The sequence below is a fragment of the Lissotriton helveticus genome, chromosome 2_1 (assembly GCF_964261635.1).
Source record: "Lissotriton helveticus chromosome 2_1, aLisHel1.1, whole genome shotgun sequence".
Taxonomy (NCBI): Eukaryota; Metazoa; Chordata; class Amphibia; order Caudata; family Salamandridae; genus Lissotriton; species Lissotriton helveticus.
The window spans coordinates 74,437,872-74,461,885 of NC_136059.1; the positions used below are offsets into that span (position 1 = coordinate 74,437,872).

A 24,014-nucleotide genomic window follows, 5' to 3' on the forward strand; every position below is an offset into this window, starting at 1 on the left:
CAAGGTAGATAATGAATAAAATTGCAGCAATCACAAAGTCCTGCTGGGAGCCACAAGTGGTTGACCACGGGGATGAGGTGAAAGATGGAGTCGATCTTTACATGTTTTGAGAGTATCGTCCACTGTAAAATCTTTTCTGGATCCAGTTGTGGTATGATGATTGGGGTGTACGAAAGGTAACAGATTAGTCCAGAAATATCAGGATGGCAGCTCTGGTCTTCTTCAGTTGCGTTTGGTAGTCGACACCTAGCAAGTTAGGTTTTGGCTAGGAATAGTGCCTGACCTGTTAGGAATTCACATAAGATCTTAAAAAGTTCTTTCGAGGTGAAGCTGTGGTCCGAGATGGGAAGTATGTTTACCAGTAACATCTTTTATATATATTCAGTATAATTTAAGTTGTTGGTTTTCCACTTGTTTAGCACTTTGATTCCACTAAGATTCCAGAGCGTGACTCTTCAATATGACTGTAGAGTTTGGTAAGTCTTCAGAAGTCATGGTAGAGGTGAATTTGTTGCTGTTTGAGTGGTATTAGGGTCCTGATGGCAGGACATGAAATTGAACAATTAAAGAAAGAGACTGTTTCTCACTGATGCAAAGATATATGATGGGTCTACTGGTGGTGCTGACACATGAAGTCTCACTCAAAGGTATAGGGTGAAGAGAGGTATCGCTTGGCAGTCAAGTCTGCAGGAGTATGTAAGGTTTGATCATAGCACAAAATGGCACGGGATGACCTGGTATGTATACATCTGGCACATAGGTCCACATAGGTGTTGATGGAGGCGGCAGGCAATCAAGAGTGGGGAATAGATTTTGCTGTAGCGCAGTCAATGAGTTCAAAGCAGATGATGATCTGTGAGGGGTGCTGGATTGCTGCAAGAAATCACAGGAAGGATCACAAACATTTGGGCTTGGATGATTGATGATTTGAGTTGGGCAAATTTCTAAAAATGTATTTGCGTTCTGGGGTCACAAGCTACCAGAAAGTTGACACCCAAGTATCAACATGTGGCTGCTTGCAACCTCCATCCACCCCGGACACCTTTGTCCAGTCTGTTCTAGAGGATGTTTCTATAGCCAGGAGAGCGAACTCCATGGATAACAGGGTCCCCATCATTTCCAAGCCAGGTCTCAGTAACAAAGTAGCTCATGTTTGTGATGGGATGAAGATAGATGCGTTTTCCTGGAAGAGAGAAACGTCCCGCTGTGCGCGCCAATGGTTTATTTTATCGTATACATCCAAATGCTCCAAGTGGAGTGTTTGGACGTACATGATACAATACACCCGGGGAGTGCATACTGGGGGACATTCTCCCTTCCAGGAAAACACATCTATCCTTATATCGTGCCACGCCCTTGGTCAGAGGGCGGTACCCGCGTGCACCCAACCCACAGTGCGAAAGTGGACTCCTCTTTTACTACACTCTCCAGAACGCTAGTTACGAGTGCAATCGTCTTTTCATTAGTAAAGTGTGATTGGAAGAGGACCATGGATGTTGTCATTTTGTTTTATGTTCCCCACCTGCCGTAGCTCATTTTAGTTTCTTATCCAACTATTGTGATCACTGTCTGCTTTTTGTCCCCTCTGTGGTCATCTTCTCACCTATCCACACCTTACTAAAGTCTCATCCAAACACTATTTTGGACACGATGCAGTGAATTAATATGGTTTTTAGTCCAGGAGGTTTCAGTTGACCGTCTTTATCTCCCCCCACAGCCCTCACCCTGTGAAGCCAATCAGTGCAGTGGTGTCGGAGAGCTCTGAGAAGAAGCAGCAGAAGTCCAGCCTGACGACCGCCTTCAGCAGCGGCCTGGAGAAGCTGAGGACCGCTACGACTGGCAGCGTTCAGCCCGTGGCGCCATCCGTGACGCAGAGCCATCCGCAGGATGGCTTAAAGGTAAGAACTACCTGTGCAAGAGTTCTCCAGATGTATGCTTGAAACTGAGGAAATGGTGAAGAGAGGCTGCTGGGCGCAATGGAGGGTTAGTTCGCGTCTGCTGTTTACTCTTTCCAAACTGGGTCTCCTCACCAGTAGTGAAACTTCTGCAGGGTTAGTGGTCATTGAAAGGCCTCCTTCTGTGATCTAAATTTAACTGCATTCAGTAATTGTGATGTTCGTCTGAGCTCAGAGGACTTAGCCAAATTTTCGAACAAATGTGACTGCGGTAGAATGCTTCAACAAGGCACTCAAGCTTTGTTAGGCATCACGCCCAGGGCCAAAGCTCTCTTCTAATGATGTGGAAGCACAATTCAAAAGTACTGCAACTGGGAACCATAATTGAACAAGTACCATGTCTAGGCACTCAAACCAAAAGGAACATGAATTTAATACTAAATTATGGTATTAAGGGAGAGTTAAAGGATGTGACGGGCATTCTAAAAAGGGGTGGGTTTAAGGCGAGTCAGGGGTAGCGTGTGAAGTGAGGAGGGTTGAGAGACAACTAGTAGAGAGGCAGTTGGAGCGAAAGAGGCATATAACGGTAGGTCATTCAGCAGCACAGAAAAATAGCTGTAAAGAAGCTGCTGTCTGCTGGCATTGTATTCAGTAAATTACATTTTTGGTGTTGCAATTGGAAAACTTGGTCTGTAAATGTCTTTTACCTCTGACAATGAATGAAGAGTCTTTCGTTAATTGACATGCGGCACAGTTTATACACTTGCAATGTCCTGTTACTGCCGAGAGCCCTACCATTCCTTTCAAGTCTTTCTAGCTTCGGCATCAATGACTCTGTCAGATTCGATGCGGGTACTGCGTTGGCAGGCGTCGGGGCTGCGGTTTTGTCGTTGTAGGTGCTGCTCTCACCCAGCCAGCGGTGATGATGGCGTTTGGGCAGGCAGAGGCGTTGGCAACAGCATCTGGAATCTTCTTGGGGTTGGCAGCCCAGCAGATACCCTGCCCATGGGGGTACCTTGGGCCTACCTGAGGGGTGCCTTTAATGTAAGAAAAGAGCAGTGACAGGTCTGAGATACGTTTGCAAGGCTACTTGTGTGGGTGGGACAACCAGTGCTGCGGGTCCCCTGGTAGCATTTGATGTACAGGCTCTGGTCACATGCAATGCACGCTTACCAGTAAATCAAATATGCCAATCATGGATAACCAATACAAATTACAATTTACACAGGGAGCAGATGCACTTTTAGCACTGAACAGCAGTGGTAAAGTGCCCGGTGACCTAACGCCAACTAAAACAGGGTCAGAAAATTGGGAGGCGAAAGGCAAAAAGGTTTGGGATAAACTTGCAAAAAGGGCCAGGTCTATCAATGCAGAACATGTGAATCCTGGAAAGATTCATGCTGCAAAATGTATTTATTTGAAGAGTTTTATATGGCGCGAACAAGACCACATAAGGGTTACAGAGCACTTTGCATCGTGGCAGTTCAACTGGCAAAACCTGTGGTAATCGTAACACAATCAGAAAAGAAAACAAACAGAACAGATCATGAAAATGAAAAACAGAACTAAAGGGACCAAATGAAAGTCAATGCATCTTAAGGTGATTGTAAGATAGCCCAAAAATGTCTTCACCAGTAGGTCTTTGACTTCTTTTTTGAAGGAAGCCTATTTCAGGTAGGCTTTCCAGTTTCTTGGAGCATTACCCGAAAAAGCTTGCTTGTAAGTTTTCTTTTTAAGGAACTTTGATGGCTTGAGCAGTAAGGTGCAAGAACCTCTAAAGGAGCAAGAGCCCCCAGAAAGCTCACATTTTTGTGCAAGATAGATTGGGGTGTTGAAGTGTAAAGCTTTATGCATCATGCAGCCAATTTTCAGATGAATCCTTGCTTCATACAGGAGGCCTTCAAGAGATTTCAACTCAGGCGTGATATGATGGAGCCTGTAATGAGCCTTGCAGCAGAGTTGAGAGAGGCTCTAAGTGGTAAAAGTCTTCGCTCTAGGAAGGCCGCAGAGGGTGGCACTACCATAGTCCAGTTTAGAAATCACTAGGGCTTGCACCGCATTTTTGAAGTCGTTGTGGGGTAGGAACGGTTTAATTTTCCTCAAGACTCTCAGTTGGAGGTTTGCACCTTTGGTGAGAGCACTGATGTGTTTTTGCTTGTTCAGATGCTTGTCGAGTATTGTTCCCAGAGAGCTCATGGAATCAATGACGCTTGGAGTGCAGTCGAGAGCTGTGAGGTGATGCATTCATTCTTCGATGTCTGGGGAGTGATTGGCTGGGGTGATAAGGAGAAATTCTGTTTTGAGGGCATTTAGTTTCAAGTGATTGAGAGTCAACCAACTTTGAGTTTCCTGAAGAGTTGAGTTGAGGGACCTTATGTCCTCCAGGGAGGAGAATTTCAGGTACAATTGGGTGTCCTCAGCATACATGTGGTAATGAATGTTGGACAATTTAAGGAGTTTCGTTAAGGGCTCCATAAACAGGTTGAAAAGGGTGGGTGAGAGCGTGGACACAGTCCCTAATAGGCCCATCCTGTGTTCCAGTAGCTTAAGAAGGGTATCATGTTTGATCGTATCAAAAGCAGACGATGGGTCAAGGAGGATCAGAAGGCAAGAGTCATTTGAGTCTAGCATTCATAGAGCATCGTCCATAATGTGAGTAATAGCAGATTCTGTGCTATGCCCCTGACGAAAGCCTGATTGGAATTGGTCAAGCAAGCGGAATTGTTCGATGTGGCTACATAGCTGGGTGTGTACACATTTCTCTAATCGCTTAGTCAGAGTCAGAGTGGGGATATTAGAAATTGGGCGTAAATTGTGGGGGTTAGTGTGGTCTGCAGTCGGTTTTTTAAAGATGGGGTTGACCTGCCCTGATTTAAGGCATTCTGGAATCGTACCTTAAAGCAGAGAGGCATTAATTATCCTCGTCCAAAGAGGAAGTAAGGACAATCTGATTTCCTTGAGGAGGTTCGATGGTAAGGGATTTCTGAAATGGTTGGATGGTTTCAGAGCGATCAGAGTTTTGCAAATTGTGCTTTCGTCCAAGGTTTGGAAATTGTTCCAAGCAGCATTATTTTTGGGGAGGAAAACCCGAATGGTGGGGGGCATCACCAATCCAGAGTTAGGATATGGAACAGGCAGGTTCTCCAAAGCTACCCTTAGCTCCAGTTCCATCTTTGTTGTCTTTTCCTGTAAGGCGGCGGCAAATTCCTCACAGTTTGGCTGCGCACATCTATCCATTTGTTGAGGATTGAGTTGGCTGTTAGATTGGAGCTTGATAATTTCAAACAATTTCTTTGGCCGGTTCGTTGCTTGCTCCAGTTGCTTTCTGAAATAACTGGCTTTAGAACTTCTAACGCTTTAGTTGTATTGATTTCTCAGTGATCTCAGCTGAGTGCCGTGGTCAAGGGAGGGAGAGGATCTCCATAAACGTTCCGCCAGTCTAAGATTTCTTCTTGCAGTGTTGAATTTACCATAATACCAGGGATTGGAGATTTTGGAAGGCATTCTCTTTAGCTGTAGGGGTGCCATTGAGTCAAGGATGTTCGCCATGGAGCTGTTGTAATGATCTGTGATGTCTCGAACATCCGACAAATACTGGGGTGGGGCAGGCTGTTGTCGGTACGTGAGGTCCAATCATATAGGTTAATGTTTCTAAGATTTCTTTGCCAGTGTCTGGGTTTCTTTAGCTGTGGGTTATTAAGTCTCACCGATTCTGAGATGAGGAATGAGGTGCAGTGGTGGTCTGTCCAGTCACATGGGGCGATAGCTTCAAGTTGGATAGAGTCTATCTTACTGATGACCAGATCTAGGGTCGTTCCCTTAATGTGTGTAGGGCTATCGCAGATTTAGGTGAGGTTGAGGTCAGATAGGAAAGATTTGAGGCTGTTGACTGACGAGTCATTGTTATCATTCCAATGGAGGTTAAAGTCTTCAAGGAAGATCTGGGTGCCATGTCGGACCACGTTCAATGATTTCCACGACTTGCTCTAGGAAGGGGAGATTGTCTCGTGGAGGGTGATGGAGCGGGTGGAATTTACAGGCTTGACTGTTGCATAGTACTTCGAAGCACAGGTATTCACATGACTGCAAGGGGCCAGCATGTAGTTGTCTAACTGATAGATGTTTACGATGTATACAAGCGATGCAGATTTTTACGATGTATACAAGCGATGCCTCCTCCTTGACCACCGGATCTGTCAAGCCCAATGATGTTAGTTAGGGGGCACTAGTATGTCGATAATGGGTGCAGAGGAGTTGTTGAGCCAGGTTTCAGTCAACACTAGAATGTCTGCATTATGAGCCAGGATAAGGGCAGCGATAGCAGCGTGTCGTACTGCAGATCTGCAATTGAGAAGCATGCCTTCAAGCTGTGACTTGGGATCGGCCGGGAGGGGAGCAGTGGCGGAGACAAGTGTAAGGTTGTTCTTATTTAAGGATCTTATATTAATCGAGAGTTGTTGCATACCTGCAGGAGTAGTTTTGCAGCTTGTAGGAGTTTCTGGACTCTCATGCTGTGCATTTTTTCTGTAATTTAGTGGTTGGATCTCGAATTTGACTCTGATTCAGTAAGATAGACCAGAACAACGAAACCAGAGTAAGTCTTGACTACGTGACCTCACTACCTTGAGCAGGATAAGAGCCTCAATTGAGTAACTTGGTTATAGCATTGAAGCAAAACATTATTGGTGACCCTAGCACACCGGTAGTAAAGGACAGCACCCCAACGATAAAGAACAGCCCCCCGACAGCATACTGACTGGTACTTCCGGATTGACCCATGACTCAAAGAAAAGAACTTGAGTACCATAACAATAGGTTATAGTAGCATCTGTTACTTACAGTGCTTACAAATGTAATAACTGGGCTTTCCGTCACTGTATAGAAAAGTGAATTAGTGGTGTGTGCTGTAAACCAAAAAAATCAAGTTGGGGGGGGAATGAACCACTTGTCCTGTGTTCCTAGGGTCTATGATAACGTGTGGGGGTTCTTGATAGTAAAAAACCCTCATATGCAAACACTAGTATCAAGCGGTATATCTTGATTCTCCGCTATTTAGTGTTGCAGCAGCATTATCATTGGGTCTTTTCCTTTGTATATTATGCTGACCTCCACATGGAGGAAGACCGACTGGATTGACAGTAGTGGTCAGAGATAAAAAAAGAGGGCGTGTTGGTGTTCCAGTGAGTGTGGTTTAAAATTCCTTATATCTAGTGCTGTAAACCAACAGCGGCTTCACTGTTGTAGAGTGATGTAATGCAACTCTGGTTTAGTACTATCTTCATATTTACACAATTAATATGCATGGTAACAACTTTACTGAGTGAGATTTAAACCAGGTTTCAATAGGGTGCAAGATAATCCCACCTCGTAACGTGGCGTTTTCACCTACAAATGTAGCTGCAAATGAGGCCATAATTAGAGCCGCCATGACCTGCAATGCCGGCAGAGGCAGCTGCACCCACAAGTGTTGCTTCACAGTGTAACCTCACAGTCTGCGAATACTTACTGGCCCTGGGAAGCTGTTTTGCTGTGTCAGGCAACACTTGGAGAATTTGGTTAATTAGGAGGGGTGGTTTTTAGGCGGGATGGGTCCACACAGCACGGTGCATGCAGAGCTGCTAGAGTAATGGGCTCACTTGCAAGCTCAATGTTTCACCTGGTAACTGATTAAAGTAAAGTGCTGCTCTATATTTTTATCTAAATCCCAAATTTGAGGCTTTTATATTGAAATTGAGAGATCCTGTTGAAGCTTTCCAATTGGCAAATAGTAGCACTGAAAATCAATCGAACGTGCTATGGCTAGGATCACGCAAACTAACCAAATAAATCCGTATTTCTAAAGCGCTAACTACTCACCCTTACGGGTCTCAAGGTGCTGGGGGCCGTCGTGGAAATTAAGTGAGCTATTGCCCAGATTCACATGGTGCTGAGCTGAGCTGCCGCCAGAGCCGGGGATCGAACCGTGAACCCTGTGCTCCGAAGTCAGCTGCCCTGACCACTGCATTACACCTCTCCTATGGTACCAAGGATTAAAACTGATCCCCAAACCACGATCGAGGACCAAGTATTCTCGATTAATGTTATCCCACGCGAGGGCTTCATTTTGACGCAAGGCTCCCAATGTTAGGATTGTGACATCATTTGTGCAAAGAGGCCTGTTGTGCAATAGATTATTGTGCAAATATTCATTCACTTAGCTGCACAAGAACCATTAAAAGGACTATATGGAGTTTGATTCTATAACATGGTAGAATTGTTTGTACAGAACGATAATTTCAGAACACAGATGTTTTTCTCCTCTTGAAGAAACGTAAACCCAACTTCCCCGAAACCAACATCAGTCAAGCCGTAGTCCTCTGACCAGCGGATGGTGGCAGTGCCCTCTCACTGGTCTTCCTGGCACCACCCTGCCTCTGACAGGCATCCTTCAGGCAGCAGTATGTCTTATTAAAGGCGTAAAGTTCAAGCATCTCACTCCGACTGGCCGTGAACGACTCTAGCTCCCATACGTCTCCATACCTGTCAGAAACATTTGCTACCAGAGGTGGACATTGCCACACAAGAAGCTAGGTCATTTCCAGGCTGAAGGAAGAAACTTAGGCAGGAGAACCCATAACAAACATTACCTGAGATAGACACTCCCACAACAGAAGCTAGGACATTGCCAGGTAGAAGACAAAAAAAGTACAAAAGGTAAAGCCCATAAGACATCTACATCTGTGCTCTCAAGAATTCGTTTTTTTACAGGCGTTTAAGGAATCCCCTATTTACAGCAGGTGGCTAATCTATGACAAAATGAAGACTGATAATAATAATAAATGAATTTTATAGAGCGCGCGGCTACCTCAGCAGAGGTGTTGCGACACTAGATAATGAAAATATAGTGTAGGATTCTGGTAAACTCGCTTATCAAACTGAAATATTAGGTGCCATTTTACCATTTAAGTTCTGTATCACTTCAACGCGTACCAGAACCCGTCACCCATTCTGTCGCATGGGTGAAATAAGCATGACTCCTGTGTGTGTGTCGGGGATGCTAGCCAGTGACGTGCAATGACTTCTACAGCTCACAAAAAAAGCACTGCATTGGACACGTAATACAACACAATCGCACCTGCCCAGTATCGCACACACGAGCATATACTATACTGGTGGTTTGCTGCATAGTTATTTTCTCTCCCTAGCTAAAATTATTGAAATTTTGCTGCTGAATTCTGTATAATATAATCATTTGTATAATAATTTGGAAATGGTAAAAGAAGGGTTGCTAAAATACTACAAAAAGGGACTTGAGCACTGGAGGAAGCGCCTTCATGTAACCTCCCACAGCTTCTGTAGAATAACCTTATTTGTTCAACAACGCAGCAGCATCATCACCATAAGCCTTTGCAGGTAGTCCTCTGCAAGTTAGTAGTTACTAGGCAGTTTCCTGTGCAGTGCTGGTTACCACTGGAAGAAAGATGGCACCTTAAGGCCTATATAAGACCACTGAGCATATACATCCAGTCCAAACACTTTCACATGGTTGTACTACAAGAGGTCATTCCGCTACTACAGCAAGGAGACTTTAGCAGCCGTAGACCTCAGCGACACCTATTTTGACATGCTAGTACATTCAGCCCATCTGCACTACCTCTGTTTTCAAGTAAGGGGCCAACATTATCAGTTCAAAGTGTTGCTATTTGGAGTAACTACTGCACCAAGAGTATTCACAAAAAGTCTGGCAGTCGTAGCCGCTCATCTCTGAAAGGTGGGCACACGTATTCACCTACCTACACTGGCTAATCAAGAGCACAAGCAAGCAGAGTTGTCTGCAGGACACTCAGAAGATAATCAACCTGCTATGCAAACTAGGGTTAATCCTATAAATGCTACAAGATCCCATCTGCAACCCTTACAAGTACAGCCATTCATGGGCAAAAACCTTAACTCCATTTCTGCAAAAGCGTACCCGTTAGTCCAGTGAAGACCGGGTGATTGTTTAACAAAGCAACAGTGTCTCAACTGGTGATCCTTAAGTAAGACAAGTATAATATAAAACAAGTCCATGTCGCGCACAGCCGAATTAGGGAGACCGCTATAGTTTGAAAAGGAGCATAAATGTTCGTAAGTTTGTTTTAAGTCAAGGTAGTTATATCAGCACTACATCACGTAAATTGATGGTAACCTAGAAGTATAATGTGCACATACATGCTCCTGGAAAGGTGAACTGCGCGAGTGACATTACTTATGGGTTACCATCCCGATTTATGTGATGTAGTTCTGATTTAACTACCGTGATTTAAAAAATGTACCAACCTCTTAAACTATTGTGGTCTCCGTTATTTCTCCTATTTCTCTGTGTGACATTGACTTGTTTTGTATTATACTGGTCTCTCTTTTACAACCAACCACATCGTCACATCAGTCATAACAGTAATGAGCCTTATATCTCCAGAGTACCACACACCCATCTAGACATGCCCCCTACAAGAATGCCTACAATCACAATGGCCTCAAATGGAAGGGCACCTACAAGACCTAGTGTTGATGGGGCCAGCGACCCATCTCTCTCTGCAGTGTGGAACAGAAGCAGTCTGTTGCCAGGTCGGCCCATCAAAGACCCTGTTCCGCAAATGACCTTACAACAAACGCATCCTTACACGGTTGTGGGGCACTCGTGCTAGACTTTACAGTTTGCGGACAGTAGTGTCTAGTGCAGAAACACCTACACATCAATCACCTAGAACTTCTTGCAATTTAATTAGCTCTCAAAGCATTTCACAACCTTCTTCACTACAAAGTTATTCTAGACTGCACAGACCACATGACAGCAATATACTGCATTCAAAAACAGGGGGGCGCGTCCTCCATACAGCTCTCGGGGATAGTGGAGTGCATATGGCACTGGGCCATACATCACAACATCCACCTCCTAGCAGAACACCTACCAGAGGTGGACAAAGACTTCCAATATATGCTCAGCAGGATGCAACAACCGGTGCAAAAGTGAGAAATGGATACGGCACTCCTCCACTCATGCTTCCAACGGTGGGGAAGCACAGAGCTGGGACTTTTTGCCACAAAACAGAACTCAAAATACTAAACTTCGCCTCCAAATTTGCTCACCCTCAATCAAAGGCAATGGCCTGTGGATCAGCAGGGTGGGGGTTATTAGCTAACGCTTTTCCTCCTCTCCCACTCATTCCTTACCTGGGTCAGAAGCTCACACCACCATCCCTCGCACTAATTTTAATAGCCTCATGTGGGCTCAAAAAGCATGGTTCGCAACCCTTATCCATCTATCGGTTACTCCACACGAAGAACTACCAATATGGCCATGCCTTCCAACTCGGGTGCAGGGAAGGGTTATACACCTCAACACCGAAAAACTCAATCTAGCGCTCTGGCTCCGGAAGTCCTAGAATTTGGATCCTTAAATCTTCCACATGAATTGACGACTGTTCTAAAACAAGCCCATAGGCCTACCACATGGGCATGGTACGCATTCATGCAAAACAGACAACACACATCTTTGTTTAAAACTCCAGTTATCAAAGCTTTTATGGAGGGACTAAAGTTGTTCCTCCCTCCATTCCCCCAACACCTGTCTGGAATCGTAATATCGTTCTTACCAGAAATATTGGTGCTCCATTTGAACAACTACATTCATGTGGTTTACAGTTCCTTACATGGAAGGTAGCCTTCTTATAGCTGTAACATCTCTTCGGTGAATCAGTGAACTTAAAGCGCTCACTTTAGAAGAACCCTTTTTCCAAGTCCATTCTGATAAACTAATAATAAGGAGAAACCCCAAATTCCTCCCTAAAGTGGGTTCTTCTTTCCACGTAAACCAAACCATTGAGCTCCCAGTTTTCTTTCCAAAACCAGACTCGGTAGTGGAAATAGCTCTACACGCTCTATGTATTACGACAGAACAAAGCCTTTTACGTAAAACTCAGCCGCTTTTCGTAACCTTTTCCAGTCCTCAGAAATGTTCCCAATCTCTAAAGCAGGCATTGCATGGTGGATAGTAAGATGTGTACAAACTTGCTACCACAAAACCGAACGTGTCCTACCTGAATCCCCAAGAGCTCACTCCAGCAGTAAAAAAAATAAAAATAAAGCCTCCTTGGCTATACTGAGAAATATTCAATTATTGGACATTTGAAGAGCAGCCGCATGGAATAACCCGCTTACATTCTCAAAACTTTACTGTGTTGATGAATTGGTTATTCAACAGGCTAACGTGGGTCAAGCTGTTATGAGAACATTTTTTTTTAACTCTAGTTCTTTTTATTGAATGTTTCCAAAACATTACACTATAAATGCAGTTGTAAAGGAAAGGGCCTTCATCAGACCATTACATAGCAAAAATAGTACACTTGGGACTATGTACTAGCATTCCAACACAAGTGTCCAGGGGGCATATGTAGGTAATTTCCATTTTGCGATTCCAAAATAGCGTTTTTTAAGGAACCGCTATTTGAGAATAGCAAAATGGAATGTAGGTAAAAATGTGCATTTTTTTGGCGAATCCCTAACATTCCTTATTTGCGATCAGCAAAGTGCGAATCGCAATTAAGGAATGAGGGTGCCATTCCTTCCTATAGGCCAAGAGGCCCATAGGAATAAATGGGGATACATTCTCAAATTGCGATTTTCTGTGTGAAAATCGCAATTTGAGAATCGCAATTCCAAGGGTGCCAGGGACACCTGTTGCACCCCTGGAATGTGCCTGTAAGTACATGTGGCGCACAGGCATGTCTGTGCGCCACATGGCACTTTGAATTTTTAAAAAAAAAATGCATTTTTGAAGGAAATCGCAAAATACCATCTACTTGAAGTAGGTGGTATTTTGCGATTCCTTATGCAAAAATCGCAAATTTTAAAGCACCCCTACATAGCATTTAAGGAATCGCAAAATTGCGATTCCTTAAATGCTATAAGCAAAATAAGAAGACAAGAAGCTGCAAACGTCCGAGCCCGACACTAGGTGGCAGGAGTATGCAAGCATAGAATCAAGGGCACTATAGGCTACAAATAGATGCTTACAGGATAAGGAACATATCCCTTCTGGTGTGGAGATACTGTACGAGGTGCATGGTTCACACAGGGGAACAATATTTGGGTTGAACCACGCCGACACGTTCTGAAAGAAAATGACAAATTAAGGGAACCCAAAAACGTCAACAAGGCTAAAGAGTAAGGCAGAGTAGGTGTATCAATATCATTACTGTGTGTTTATCAGGGAGTAGAAGGGCATTTTAAATAGTGTCTTATGAGTAAAATAAATCCTATTGTATCTGTAAATCTGTCTTCAGTGAACGTAGTGTATATTTTCCATTAATGGATGAAGACGTTTATAAAAAAACACTTTGCCCAGCTCTTGGTTCTGGAATGGGAAGTCTGTCAGTAAATTACATACTGTAGAGTGTGTTAGGACAGTAAGAGTCTGTATCTTAAGGAGGCTGCCCCGATGGAATCTGGTCTTTTCTTCCCTGTTGTCATTCTGCACCTCAGAGTGAGCTGCTTGCCTACACAACTTCTGCTGAACTTCTTTCTCAGTAGATCTGGCCCAGGTGCTGCAGGCATAAAGCAACATCCGACAGGCATAAAGCAAAATCCGACAGGCATAAAGCAAAATCCGACAGGCATAAAGCAAAAATCTGATAGGCATAAAGCAACATCCAACAGGCATAAAGCAACATCCAACAGGCATAAAGCAACATCAAAGGAACATCCAACAGCCATAAAGGAACATCCAACAGCCATAAAGGAACATCCGACAGGCATAAAGCAACATCCGACAGGCATAAAGCAACATCCGACAGGCATAAAGCAACATCCAACAGGCATAAAGCAACATCAAAGGAACATCCAACAGCCATAAAGGAACATCCAACAGCCATAAAGGAACATCCAACAGCCATAAAGCAACATCCAACAGCCATAAAGCAACATCCAACAGCCATAAAGCAACATCCAACAGGCATAAAGCAACATCCAACAGGCATAAAGCAACATCAAAGGAACAGCCATAAAGGAACATCCAACAGGCATAAAGCAACATCCGACAGGCATAAAGCAACATCCGACAGGCATAAAGCAACATCCGACAGGCATAAAGCAACATCCGACAGGCATAAAGCAACATCCGACAGGCATAAAGCAACATCCGACAGGCATAAAGCAACATCTGACAGGCATAAAGCAACATCTGACAGGCATAAAGCAACATCCGACAGGCATAAAGCAACATCCAACAGGCATAAAGCAACATCCAACAGGCATAAAGCAACATCCAACAGGCATAAATCAGCATACAGCATGCATAAATCAACATACAACATGCCTGCATGACTTCAGTGTCTCACAGCAGAGCAGGGTAGGTAATCCTAAATGAAATTATTAATTAGGAGCTGTTTTCCGCCGAGGAGAGGCTGCCTTGATGAGCTCTGCTGGGACTCTTCAGAGCGGCTCTTGTTGTACAACACTCGCTGCTGTGGGAGGCAGGCGGCGGGGGAGTACCGGAGGATTAATAGGCTGCGGGTCCCGGGGGCTGCTGTGGGATGCGGTGAGTGGAGCCCAGCTCGGAAGGGTCCCTCGTCAGCTCATTAATCTAATCAAGCTGCGCTCGACTGCAGAGATCAGTGAAAGAAAAAAAGGCCAATTGCTTTTAGCTTTTTTTTTGTCAACTTTTATTTTATTTTCCAGTTTTACATCCGTACTCTTATAGTCAACTCCTCACTATTGGACTGAATATTGAGTTTTGGACCGAGGGCCTGCTTGCACCGATCAAATCGGTTCTCAACCTAGCTGCAAGACCTATTTCGGACTGTAAAAGATTTGACCACATTTCTCCTGTCCTCAAAAATCTCAATTGGCTCCCAATAGAAGGAAAATCTACTTACAAGATTGCATGTATCACTCACAAAGCTCTTCGCCAAAACACCCCCTCTTACCTTTCGGACAAACTACAAAGAGCAGGATGCTCCAGATCCCTGAGGAGCACTAACTCCCTGGTCCTAATCCCTCCTAAACTCAAATGTAAAAAGACACGAGCTCGTGCATTCTCTGGTAATGCTCCCACGATTTGGAACTCCCTCCCCAAAGATCTCCGCTGCAACCCCTCCTACCCTCTCTTCAAAAAAAGACTCCAAGTTCTTCTCAACAAATACTGGGGTAATTAATTTCACTGAATTTGACTCTGATCACTCTTTTCCTCTAGTTCTCTCCTCTATCCACCCCCACTCCCTCTTTTCTTTCTCTCCCTCCCCCTCTCTACACCCTCTTCTATCGCTCAAATCTCAATATCCCTCGCCCACTTATCTTATCTCTCTGCCCCTGGCCACCATCTCACATTTGATTACTATTTCTTACCCCATGTTAGCAAACTGCATAATGTTTATTCTGTCATAATATGCTTACCTGCCTTGTAAAGCGCTCTGATACTCTTGGGTCCAGTAGTGCTATATAAAACCTTTTAAATAAATAAATAAATAAAATTGTTGTTAAGATGTGACTTCTTTCAAAACTTGAACAGTGTCCCCTCCAACTCCTAACTCGTTACAGTGGTTGGAGTAAGGTTCGGTGTGGCTGTCTCTTGACTTCATGCTTCTTGGAGAGAATTTGCACTTTTACGTCCTGTCCGAACTCCAGGACTGCCAGAGCCTGCCACCCTCCCCGCCGCGTTCATCCCACCCAACCGTGCACTGTTATTTTGCAAAGAAAATTCGAATTGGAATCCTGGCCAAAGATGGCCTCTCCCAGAGGATTCTGTGGAAATCTTTAATTTGTTTCCTGATGTTGGCCGATGAGTTCAGAAATAAAGAACCTTCAGGCTCCATAGCTTATAAAATGGCAGTGGGGGAAAGGGGAGACGGAGGTCAAAGTAAACCAAAAGACAACTGGGCTCCCCTGGCCAGCACCCTGGCATAGGAGGAAGAGACAACTGGGCTCCCTTGGCCAGCACCATGGCATAAGAGGAAGAGACAACTGGCCTCCCCGTGCCAGCACCCTGGCATAAGAGGAAGAGGTTGTTAATAGAGCTGAGAGCCTCAGAGGTTGGGTGTGGGGAATAGCTTCCAGACTCTGGAGGTTGATGGTGCCTTTCCTTCCCCAGTGCCACCCAACTCATAATCCCAGAGCGGGTCTAGGCCAGATACCATCTGGGAGGAGCTGGGGACTGGGGGAGAAAAGGGGTTAGAAGCAGTCTAAACTAGTTGAAGGGTTAGACCAGCCTCCTAGCAGCAGAAGTAGCTTCACAAAGATTCTCCCATCCATGCAAAGCAGGAATGTCCTGTGTTCTTCACACTGGTAACTAATGGCCAAATGTAAGGCACATACAGGGAAGCCACAACCCATAGGAAAAGATTTATGCGACTGTAGTTTCCCTAAAGCAGTGAGAAACTGTAAACACAGATGACCACAGACCATTTTCTTACTTTCTATATCACTAAAGACCAAAGTCAACAAAGCCAGAATGCCACCCCCTTCCGAAAAGGACACAAGGACTGTCTCAAAGACATCTATGAGATCAAACCGCTGTAAATTGGGCACACATTGGCAGTCCACCCGTTCGCCCTTGAACGGTAGGTTCATCTCACACCTTACCGTGCGGCTATCGGAAAAGGTAAATGGCAAGAATGCCTCAGTGATCGCTCAACAGGTGACAATCGGAATTATCAATAAGTGTCTGTGCTATAATTTACATTTAGAAGTCTAATGTAACCTGGTAGATAGTGTTTAGTTCACCCGTATCTATTTGCTCCTACATATTGCTGCCTGCTCAAAAGTGTGGCTTACTGGTTAGAGGAGGCAAACCTGGAAGCAGAGGTCAGCCCGGGACCAGGGTTCAATTCCCGGCTCGGCGGGGTCTTGAGTCCTAAAATGTCCATGGACTCGACAATTCTCGCTCCGGTGCCTACTCGATTCACGGGTTCACACTCTGCGACTCTGGGCAATAGCTTGCTTAATCTCCACAACGGCCCCTCGCGGCGGGATGCCTGGCTTTCACCTTGTGGATACCCTGCCGGGGTTATCTCACAGGGGAATACCAGGACGGGTTCCCTAAGCAAGCGCTTAGAAACCGCTCGGTGATTTGCGCTATATAAATTCCTGTACATTTACATTTACTTTCAACTTAAATGGAGAGCTAGAATTGTAGGTAACTTGTCCCGCTCTACTGTCGAATCAGTTGGATTAAACGACTAGGCTACTCTTTCTTTATAGAAGGGGTTAAAGTGCAGAATGTGAGTAGTTTTTGTTACCTGGGGGTAACTTTTACCAGTGATGGCAGGTGGGGGAATGAATTAATGAATGTTCGATCCAAGATGAGAAAAAGCTCTTATGGTATTTTTAAATTTGCATCTAAGTTAGGGGACAGACGCATCAAGGATATGCTGGAAATCTACAAGGCTCGCAGCGTATCCATTGCCCTTTATGGGGCGGGGCTCTGGGGTTACTGCAAAACCGACTGCCTACAGTTAGAAGAAAATAACTTTCTGAAGAAATTATTGTGCCTCCCTAAGTCCGCTCCAACTGAGCTGATCCATAGAGAGGCGGGGGTTTTTCACCTGAATGAGCTCGCCTCACTTAGGCCTCTATTACTTTATCGTGCAATTTGGCTTAAGGATGAGACAGAGTTCAATCAACTTATAATCAGGGATTGCCTTGCATTAGACAACTGTATGCAGATACCTTGGCTCAAATATGTGGTAGATTGTTACAAAAGTATCTTTGATATTAATTTGTTGTCAGAAAATTGTCCCCCTAGAGGCCTTGCGAAACAGGAATTTAAAAATATCTTTATGTTACTTAAAGCCCAAAAACGCTCAGTAACAAGCAATTCCCTGGCTTCTGTAAAGATTTATAATAAATATATCTCTACTGAGGGATTTCAATGTTATCTGAAAGTTGTAACTAGGCCAACTCACAGATTTGTACTAACTAGACTAAGAATTGGTATTGCTCACGTATTGGTGGCCTTCCCTCACCCTAAAAAGCCACATGTGGGCCCATGTCCATGTGATGGACATTCTAAACAAAGCACTATGCACTTTATGCTTTTTTGTCCCCTATTTCAGAATGTTAGGATCTCCTTTTTAAAACCACTATTCCTTAAGTATGGAGTTTTAAATGTGGAGGATGCTATGTGTTTGTTATATAATTTGGACCACCCTGATGTATGTTTTTATACTGCCAGTTTTATATGTAATTCAATTACTTTTAGAAAAAGTATGAGTTTTTAATCTGAAAAAGTATGAGTTTGTATTTACATTTGTATTTTTAATCTTGTTGCCTGTGCTATGCTTTTATGGTCATTTTTGTCATGTACCGAATAAAGCTTCATGAACTGAACTGACTAGCCTACTCTGGCTACTAAAAGTAAGCACACGACTGGAGCATTGATTGCTTCGTGAAACGGAGGACTTTGGTAATATTTCCAACAAGCATTTACAATGCAACGGTTTCGCCTTTGCAAAAGTTAGAGCTATTGGGAATGTAAATGACAACATTTGTATTTATGTGTTGGTTTTGAAAACAGATAAATAAATGGCATTGTCATTTACAATGCCAATAGCTTAATCTCTCGCAAATGCAACACACACACACACACACACACACACACACACACCCACCCACAGAGAGGCCCCCACACAGAGCCCCCCACACACCCACTCACACAGAGCCCCCCACACAGAGCCCCCCACACACCCACGCAGAGACCCCCCACCCACCCACACACAGAGCCCCCCACACACCCACACAGAGCCCCCCACACAGAGCCCCCCCACACACACTCACACAGAGCCCCCCCACACACACACTCACACAGAGCCCCCCCACACAGAGCCCCCCTACACACCCACACAGAGCCCCCCCACACACCCACACACAGAGCCCCCCACACAGAGCCCCCCCCCCCACACACAGCCCCCCACACACCCACACAGAGACCCACACAGAGCCCCCCCATACCCACACAAGCAACGAGGGAGGGGAGGGGGTGAGGAGCTCACACACACAAGCAACGAGAAAGGGGAGGGGGTGAGGAACTCACGCACACAAGCAGGGGATGGGGGTGAGGAGCTCACGCACACAAGGAACGAGGGGGGAGGGGGGGAGGAGACTCATGTCCCTGGTCGCCGTCGGGTGTCTGTTTACAAGAACAGGACAGCTGCCTCGACGTGGCGCAGTGCGCCTCGTCCCGCTACATGTTGCGTGTACCCCTTGCCTCTGGGTTGCCCACTTTCGGCCTCTCTTGCCCAGGGAGGTTCGTTGGGGGCAGGCAAATTACACATAACATATCCATAATATATTACCAATGTGCACGTCAGCACAACCGTTTGCAGTATATCACACCTGCCAAGTGTCCCCGTGCTATTAGAGTGAAATTGTTAGCCAGAGGCTAGTTACGACAGGGTTCACTTGAGCTTTGGCTCGCTCACAGGGGGGAGTTCTGGGGGTGTTAACTGCTCGTAATGTAGCACCGTTCTGTAACATGCATGGGAAAAGTCTGCATTGAGGGAAGGTTGCTCAGCATTTTATCCTTCCATTGATGATAAAACACGTGCCAGTGAGCTAGTTAGTACCACCGATCTCCTGACTCCACCTCTCAGTTCGAGCTGATTCCTGACTGCCACAAGCATCCATTGCCAGACTGTCCTGGGAAAGCCCAGAACTGACCCCAAACGGGACGAACAACAACTGGGGGTCAGACAGTGAGAGATGCCGGTCTGCGGGCAGCATGGGGTTAATTTACTGCCCTCCCCGGGAAAAGTCTGCATTGAGGGAAGGTGGCTCAGCATTTTATCCTTCCATTGATGATAAAACACGTGCCAGTGAGCTAGCTAGTACCACCGATCTCCTGACTCCACCTCTCAGTTTGAAAAAACGAGCCAGGGTGTGAGGGAAGAAAAAGGAACTGTGGGAAGGGGGAGGGAGGAATCCCATGAAAGAGTTATAGAGGAAGGCAACCCATAATACACAGTACTAAAAAAAAAGGATACAGACACAAACATATATATTTCGAAACTGGAAGGGGGGACGGGCTCACGGACAGCGGGAGGAGGGACGGGCTCACGGACAGCAGGAGGGGGGACGGGCACACGGACAGCGGGAGGGGGGGACGGGCACACGGACAGCGGGAGGGGGGACAGGCTCACGGACAGCGGAAGGGGGGACGGCTTAATGACAGCGGGGGGGACGGGCTCACGGACAGCGGGAGGGGGGACGGGCACACGGACCGGACAGCGGGAGGGGGGGGCGGGAACGGGCTCACGGACAGCGGGAGGGGGGGCGGGAACGGGATAAAAAAAGTAGTAAAATATGCCGCTTACCTGCTAGCAACTCAAGGAAAATGAAATCGCGCAGCCCACCCCTGCAAAGCACACGTTGGAAATGAAACAAGCATGCCGATACGAAGAAAAAAAAAACTGCCCACCGCCGCATGACGCACGAAAATGGGCGGGATGAGTAAAAATCGCCGGAACGCCCACGAATATGCTTGGGGAATGAGTGACGCATCTCTGTTCCAATGGCTAGCCTCCATTTATGGAGCTAGCCAATGGAACAGAGAGGCGGGACAAAGCCCCAGACTGTTCTCAAAAGATTTCGCCTGCGCGAACGCTGCTGCGCAGCGGATCGCCAGGCGAAACCTAAAAATTGAGTTCCCAACTGGGGGATCTTGGTCACCGGATATGCTAGTTCTTTCTGCTATGAATCCCATGGTTCCAGCTTGGGTTGCAATATTTCGTAGTAAGCGTAAGTCTCCTCTTGAGCAAATAACGGTCAGATATAAGTGGCGCATAAAGCGAGTGGTTCTCTGGTCTGCCACTTTCAGTTGCAACCATTATTTCTTGAAGTCAACTGGAACGCGGGGTGCAGCTGTTTGACTGGTTGGCATGATGGGTGCCTGTGATGTGTTGTCCCTTTGGATGTCTGGTGGAAGGAAGCTGGGGAAAGAACCATGTCCGTCTGACATTACCAGTTTGGACTTCCATTGTTACTTCAGAAACTGGGCAATGTCGTATATTCGGAAAGTTCAGGGTATTTACCAGATCATATGCATCTTATGCCAGCATCAGTGCCAGTGGTATAACCTGTGTCCTCATCTCCTTTTTTCTCTTTTCTTTTCAGGATCCAGTATTTCAGGACCTGGCGGCCAAGTATTACCACCTGACCCACGACGAGCTAATTCGTAGGTTACTCCAACGCGAGCAAGAGCTCAGCCGGAAGAACCAGCAGCTGCAGGAGCTTGAGTCGTACATAGACCAGCTTCTGGTGCGCATCATGGACCATGCACCTACGCTGCTCCAGGTTCCCCTGGAACAGAAAAAGAAGTAACCTCTGTCCTAGAACTGGGTGCAAGCCACGCTCCTCGGTCACAGATGGTCACGGGTTCCAGATCCTGGAGTGGGCGTCTCCTGATATCCCCCCGGGCAGCAGGAAAAAAGGCGAACAAATTTGCTTGTGGGTTCTTGGGGTTAGGCTCTGTATAAATTACGGCCAATTTCTGCTCCTTTATTCTAGCTTATTGATCACAGCCTGGCATGCGGTGTGTACAGCAGTAGTTTGCAACTGGTCACGCTTACGTCCAGGTGCCCTAATACCAAGGTCTACCTGTCGCTGGGTACGTATTGTGCTGATTCACAAAACTGATGTGATCAACACATCTACCTTTAAAGTAGCTCGGACCTACAACAATTTATCAATGCAGTATTACAAGCTGAGGAATATAATGTTTGGTTATTTAGATCTATAAGTTTCTCATCTACAGGTACCTACTTACCAATTTGCTAGTACAGTTCTCTGCAATAGCACCTCTTGTTTTAATGGTTGCTTCCTTTTATGAAGCCCTACTGCTTACCAATACATATTTGTTTTCTTTAAAACAAATCAGAAATATGCCCTTTTTGAAAAAAAAACTCTAGCGTATGTAAATTGAAACAAACTGTGGCAGCGTTTGATGGGGTTACCATCCAGTTATCAGCTCTAAAGTGGTCATGGGCCCATCAAATGTCCTAACCTGGAAAAGAACTCCCATAGTGTCTGTCTTGGTAGAAATTGACAGACATCGGATGAATGCTGCTTTTTGTGGTCCCTCAAGCACTATGTGATCCAGAGTCTCTGGCATGAAGCGTATGCGACTGCCCTCGTTTGCGGACCAGAGATGGTACGGTCGTGTGCTGCAGTCCGGCCAGGAACCTGGTTTGCTATTTCAGAATTCACAAGACCGGTTCTTTTGCTGAAGACAGATTTTGTGCCGGCTATCAGTCGATAGGATACATCGATAGGTTTTCTGAGGACGTTCATAAACCTGCCTGGGAGAGTTGGCAGTTTCACAACGCCAGAGCCATGATTGGAACATGAGCTGGTTGTTAAACTCCTCATGCAAGTAATTGGAGCTGTGGCGGTTATGCCTTGTCGCATTCTTCAATAAACCTGTACGGGTAGGAAGCGACAAGATGAGATCGAAGATGTCCATGCTAGATTGAGTATAGTAGAGTGAGCTAGTATGCTGCCTCCATTCATGCTTCCGATGCCAAAGCAATGGGCGACGCCATAGTGGCATCTTCAGTCACTTTATTATATAGTAGAATAATAATGTAATATTTAGCGCTAAATTGGCATTTATAGGCTCTGAAGACAGACCGTGAAAAGACAAAGTGCTGAGAAACTTGGCTTATTTGAGTCTCGCCTTGGAACGACCAGGAGTCCGCAATTCCCGCGCTCTATCTGCTAATTTACTCTGTGCCTCTAGTTCGTAAGCTTTAGCAGGTGAATGTAGACCGAACTCTGTTTTGATTGCACATTTAGAACAAAAATGGGGACTATTCCTCGTAACTCCAATGGTAGCAATGCCTTGTCCCATCTTTAAACCTAAGGGTCATGGTGACAGAGAAGAGTTTGTCCATGTGCACTCAACATTGCTTAAACAGATAACACAGTGGATGGTTTTGTAAGTTCTCTCTGTTAACCACAAGAATTAAATTGTTACAAAAGAAGAAAGTCCGTTATTGTGCCTTTGAGGGGATTTTTGTTTTTTTAGGGAGGTTGCAATTAAGACATGCTCTGTAATATAGCGTTCTTCTCGTTAACTGGTATGGAATGTTTTTACATGGTTTGTTTGCGTGTTGGTGTGGGGTTGGTTAAGTGTCCTCACGCCTGAAAGTAAAGTCACAGTCTAATGTGTGAATTGGACGGTGCCAAAAAGTTAAACTAGGTGTACAGAATGTTAAATGCTGGACATTTCTGGGTTGGAGATTTGCAATAAAGAGTACAGATGCATATATTCTAATGAAAATCGTAAAAATAGGTTCTTGATTTTTTTTCCCTCTTGTCCCTGGTCTTACTGTTGGTTTTTGTTCCACTCTGTTCTTTTGTCCTTAAACTCTTTCTAATCTGTCTGTCTGCTTTGACAATGGTTGTGATGTACTGTATATTTTTGTTACTTGAATAAATTTCATTTGAAATGTACCTTATACTGTATCCAGAATTTGATCAGTGCCTGGACCAGTCATTTATATGAGCAATTAAATAAAATAATCTTACAAGAGCTGTTTTGCTAAGCCAGGTTGTTTCAGCTGAAGGTGTTTGTATGAAACAGTTCTGTATGTGTTCAATTTAATGAGTAAAGGTGTTTGTCAACCATAATGCATAATTATTTATCCCTAAAAGTTTACTGAGACTATTAAATCAGACGGCTACCTTACTAACCTGCATGAACATATTGCTAGTGTAGTGACCAGTGGCGGCTCCTCCAAGGCTGAGGACCATTGCCCCACTGCGCAAAAAGGAAAATTAAAATGACAATGTATAGTTATTGTCATTTTATTTTTCCTATTGCATGCAGCCTGTTTACAGTGGGGGCGGGGCTGGCCAGAGCAGGGGAGGTGTGGTTTGCATTCCAGAAGTGCATATGAACTGGTTGGCTTGCCCTTTTGGGCCGACCAAACAGATCAAGCGCACTTGCATGTTCCTACTAGGCTGCATTGCACAGGTCAGGAACATGCACAGGCTCCCTGTTCGAGTCTGAGCGCTGAATAACGGCGCTCAGACCAATCACAACACTGCACTGCAGAGTTGTGATTGGCTCAGGGGAACCAGTGTGCCGGGTGCTTCCTGCTGCCAGCC

At 45.3% G+C, this 24,014-nt stretch overlaps 1 protein-coding gene across 1 annotated transcript in view; it reads left to right on the forward strand.

Annotated features, from left to right (window-relative positions):
* The window catches only part of RAB11FIP5 (RAB11 family interacting protein 5), a 261,973-nt gene extending 238,537 nt beyond the window's left edge, over positions 1-23,436 (forward strand). The window contains exons 5-6 of the mRNA XM_078674488.1: positions 1,718-1,898; positions 21,018-23,436. Coding sequence (XP_078530614.1) covers positions 1,718-1,898; positions 21,018-21,224 — 388 coding nt within the window. The 3' untranslated portion in view covers positions 21,225-23,436. The remainder of the gene's footprint in view (positions 1-1,717; positions 1,899-21,017) is intronic.
* The last annotated feature ends 578 nt before the right edge of the window (positions 23,437-24,014 follow it).